At 58.1% G+C, this 4,412-nt stretch overlaps 1 protein-coding gene across 1 annotated transcript; it reads left to right on the top strand.

Annotated features, from left to right (window-relative positions):
- Positions 1-608: 608 nt before the first annotated feature.
- Positions 609-4,028, top strand: RhiXN_07066 (Negative regulator of sexual conjugation and meiosis; the record flags this gene model as incomplete). Its single annotated transcript, XM_043326882.1, has 6 exons — positions 609-757; positions 804-2,032; positions 2,082-2,160; positions 2,220-3,597; positions 3,651-3,663; positions 3,739-4,028. 6 exons carry the CDS (start codon positions 609-611, stop codon positions 4,026-4,028), a joined length of 3,138 nt encoding a protein of 1,045 aa, XP_043185354.1.
- Positions 4,029-4,412: the final 384 nt, after the last annotated feature.

Below are 4,412 nucleotides of genomic sequence, written 5' to 3'. Positions count from 1 at the left end.
ATTGTGTGGGGATGGAAGAGGCCGTACCTTTTGAGTGATTGTAGCCGGCTTGCTGAGAAAACGTCTGGAATCACACATCTCAAACCGGTTGCCGCCTCGTCGCGGTGAAAAAGCATGGGGTTGATCCGCGACATGGAAGCGGGAGGAGTGAAAATAGAGTGGATGACGAAAGAGGGATTTGGAGTTGCGTTGTGACCGTGACGGTCACGTGGAGTCGGGGCGGCGGGACGATAGGCGGGTCTGTATGCGTTTGAGGGGGAAAGGATGTGTAAGAGAGTATGAAGGAATGGAGAGAGAAACGTGTCCGAACGGCAAAGAGAGATGAGAAAGTATGGGAGGGTGTGACCAGTGTGACCGGATGCTGCGGGTTCTGGAGCACATGGGCGTTGCACATGGACAAGGGAAATAGCAGGCAGCGGTGATGCCGAGCGAGTGCAGTGTTGGTCTCTCCCCCCTCCTTCCCTCTCATCTTCTTCTCCCTCGTTCGTAGACTTGCTGCTGCTTTGAGCGCGTAGGTCGACGAATAACGTGTAGCTCTGGATAATTGTGATTGTGTGTGAAGGTGTCTTATCTTAATAACTTGACGTTTATCGCTCTCTCGGGCGCGGATGTCGCACGTCGTTTTTCCGACTGACGGTGAGCGGATGGCGCGTCCGCAGGCCAGCTCGGCGCTCTTTGCTGCTCTTGCTGCCAACACCGAGCGCTTCAGCCAGCCATACCAGTACGCGATTCCTCCGCTCCAGACCTCTGGCATCAGGTGAGCTGACTCGTATATCCATTCATAATATGCTCATTTTCTCCAGCCGCCGACTGTCCAGTGCTGGCTACGACTCTCCCTCGTCTGGCCTGCCGAGCCCCACATGGCCTACGCCGCCGCACACGCCGTCCAAGAGCCAGAATGAGCCCAAGCCGCTGTTGCTCCCACCGTCGGTGGTGTCGTCGGCGTCTCCGATCCGAATGAGTCCACGTGCAAATCCAAGGCGACTCAGCAATGCCTCTGCCCGCTTCTCTCGTCGTGTCTCTCTCGCCAGCGCTTATTCTCTCTCCCGCCCTCCCTCGAGCGCCCGTCTCCAGTCCCGCCAGGTCTCTGTCCGTCTTGCCTCGTCCGTCCGCAACTCGTCCTATTCCAATGGCATGCCTGAAGAAACACTCGGAGAAGGAGATGTCGTTGGTCATGGCATGATCGTCAACGGCGAGCTCGTTACCGCTGTCGACCATGGCCGTGAGCCGGTGATGGGCGGCCCCGAGAATGGCGCCAACGCACGATACGAAATTGTCCGTAAACTCGGAAGTGGTTCCTATGCTACTGTGTTCCTTGCCCGCGAGATCCTGGCCGAGCCTGGTCCCCCGACCGATAGCGACCTGCCGTTTGAGTGGAATGGATCGGACGACACCCATGCAGATCCCGACATGACGATCCGCCCCTCGAGTGCACGTATCTACGGCCGGTCTTTTGCAATCAAATGTCTCTCTCGTGCGTCCCTCACATCTCCCGAGAGTCTCGCCGTCCAGATGCTTGAAGCCACCATCCACGGAAGTCTCCCTGTCCACTCCAACGTCGTTACGCTCCATGCAGCCCTCGAAAGCAACTCGTGCCTCTTCCTCGTCCTCGAATACGTCCGCGGCCCGACCTCTTCTACTTTCTCGAGCAGAGCCGCGATACGTTCCCCCCGTCGCCTCTGTCTGAAGAACACGAACACGAATTCACTCCCCGTGCCCCATCCCATGTCCCCGAGCAGAACCGCACCCCGCCAACCCCATCGCTCCTTTCCGCCCTCGGGCCCAGTCTCATCCTCAGTCCGACACGGCTCAAGCTCATCGCGAGCATGTTCAGGCAGATGTGCGACGCCGTTGCTGCCTGCCATGCCCATGGAGTCTCCCACCGCGACATCAAGCCCGAGAACTTTATCGTTACCGATGCGAGTCGGCGAGGATCGTCGCGTTGTCGTCAAGCTCTCTGACTTTGGTTTGGCTACTGGTGATGATGAAAGCGCTGACATGGATTGTGGATCTGCTCCGTACATGAGCTATGGTGTGTCCCACTATTTTTGAACCCAACCTGTGACTGACGACCTGTATAGAATGCCGAAACAACTGCGCACCCACCTACAAGCCCCGTGCAGCCGACGTCTGGTCTCTCGGCATTGTCCTTATCAACATGTACGTCCTCTCCATCACCCGTGCCTTGCCCTCACAGCTAACCCGCCCCACCTACCCAGGCTCTACCACGTCAACCCCTGGTCCGACACATTCGAATCTGCCTGCCCATCCTTTACAGCCTTCCGACTTGCACCCATCGAGTTCTTCCTGTCCCGCTTTGCCGGCATGACCCGCACCGTCGCTACATTCCTCGCCACCCGCGTCTTTTGCATCCCCGACACGAACCGCATCGACGCTGAAGGGTTCGGCGAATGGGTCAAGGACCTCGTCTCGCATTTCGGCGAACCGGTTTCCGTAGGCGGTGTGGTTGTCAAGGGATGCGTGCCCGTGCAGAGGGAAGGCCTCATTGATGTCGAGGGTGCCAAGGAGGTGTTGGGTCTCGGTTTGGTCTTGGCCGAAGAGGTTCAAGTGGTCCGTGAGGAAGGAGACGAAGGAGAAGAGGAAGAACCCATGACGCCCGTCGCAGAGGAAAAAGAAATCATGCGCACGACGACTTCGGGAGCTAGGAAACGCGGCAAGCGAGGTGCCAAGAAGAACAAACAGCCCGAGACGGTCGCTGCTACTATTACCACTACTACTGAAACCGCAGCCAAAGTCCAAGACCTCGCTCGCGAGCTGTCTGCTCAGTCTGGAAAGATGTCTCGCGAGAGTTCGGGTTCGGGCACTGGAAGCAAGTTGACCAAGAAGGCGAGCAAGTGGAGTTTGTTCCGTGTCAAGAACGAGGCGGGTGTCAAGAAGGAGCCGAGCTCTGGTGCTGGTGGTGGATCGGCCGCGACGGTCAAGTCTCTGCTTACCAGCCTCGACGCTCAGCCTGCTATGCCTGAGCCGAAGTATGTGCACCCTCATGCCCCTGGAGCAACGCACGTCCCGCACCCTCCGATGGTGCACCAGCCGCTGCCGCCTCCTCCCGCTGCAACAACCGCCCCGACTCAGATCCCGTTCCCGGTCCACGCGCCTCATACACCTTCTCCCCTCGGCGGACGTCGTCCCGCAGACAGATGGGGCGACTCGCCCATCGGTCAATTTGGCACGTCTCCGGTCGGCGCGAGCGGAAGAATGTACAAGGCCCCCAGAGGGAGCGATTCGAATGTATCGCTTACAGGTTCGGTCAAGTCCAACGGTCCAGGCTCGGTCAATGCGTTCAGCGCACCCGCGCTTGCCAATGCGTTCAACCCCCCTGCCCCAACCAGCGCATACAGTCCTGTCCCAATCCCCAACGCGGTCCCGCCCAACGCCCACAACGCCGCGCCGATCCCCGAGTCTACGAGCGCGCCTCGGCCGCAGAATCCAACAACTGGCGCCAGAGCACGTCGACCGTCTCCACTTCGTTCACCCACTTTTCCAACGGGTCGTCTCGCACGGTCTCGACCGTCGCGACCAGCGTCTCCGGCTCGGCCTCGATGTATTCCCATCATTCCAAGGGCTCGCCGGCCCCGAGTGTGCGGAGCGGTCCCAAGAGATTCAATCAGCCCCACCCACAGCAACAACAGTCGAACGTCAAGTGTGAGTTTCTTTTTTTCTTCTTCCTTTGCGGGTGTGGGTTGGATAAGAGGCTGATCCCCTGATGGCGATGCGCAGATATCGAAGGCACACCATGGGAACTTGATGCTCTTCCTCGTCAAGCCCACCCTCGAGTCAACGGCCAACTCGTCCAGGGCCACATTCACGGTGGTCCGACCGGGTCTCGGAGGAATAAGCCGCGCAACGCAAATGGCCTAGGCACGATCAGCGAAGGTGGAGAGCGCAAGAGCATGAACCTTGAACGGCAACGGAGTGCGAGTCCCGAGGTTCCGAAGAAGGTTCAAAAGGGACAGATTAATACGCTTCGTGGAATGTTGAGGGCCTTTGGAGCAGGAGGCAAGGATTAATCATGTTTCTTGCGGATTGATCTCTTTGTTCCCTCACCCTTCCCCTTCTTCTCCTCCCCCTTAGAGTGAATCAATTCCTCCTCGTGCCCCCCCTCGACCTCACGCCGATCCCTACCCCGCTTTCGATGTATCAATCTCTGTAATGCCTATGCTCTCCCTCGCCCTCATCAACATGCTTAAACGGACTGAGCTCTCGTGTCTCTTTGCACCCCCCAAATTGTTTTATTCCGTCCCGAGCTCGGTCTTTGGACTATTTATCCCGCCCGGCTTTTTCCCCTGCTTTTTCTTTTTCTTTTTTATCGTACCTCCTTGTTCCATACGTCAACTGCCTTTCCTTAGCACACACACCTCCCTAACCTCCTGCCTGGCCAACACTGCCTCGCA

This window comes from Rhizoctonia solani, chromosome 13, assembly GCF_016906535.1.
Source record: "Rhizoctonia solani chromosome 13, complete sequence".
Lineage (NCBI taxonomy): Eukaryota > Fungi > Basidiomycota > Agaricomycetes > Cantharellales > Ceratobasidiaceae > Rhizoctonia > Rhizoctonia solani.
The sequence above is the reverse complement of the archived record's forward strand: the minus strand, read 5'-3'. Positions and strand labels throughout refer to the sequence as shown.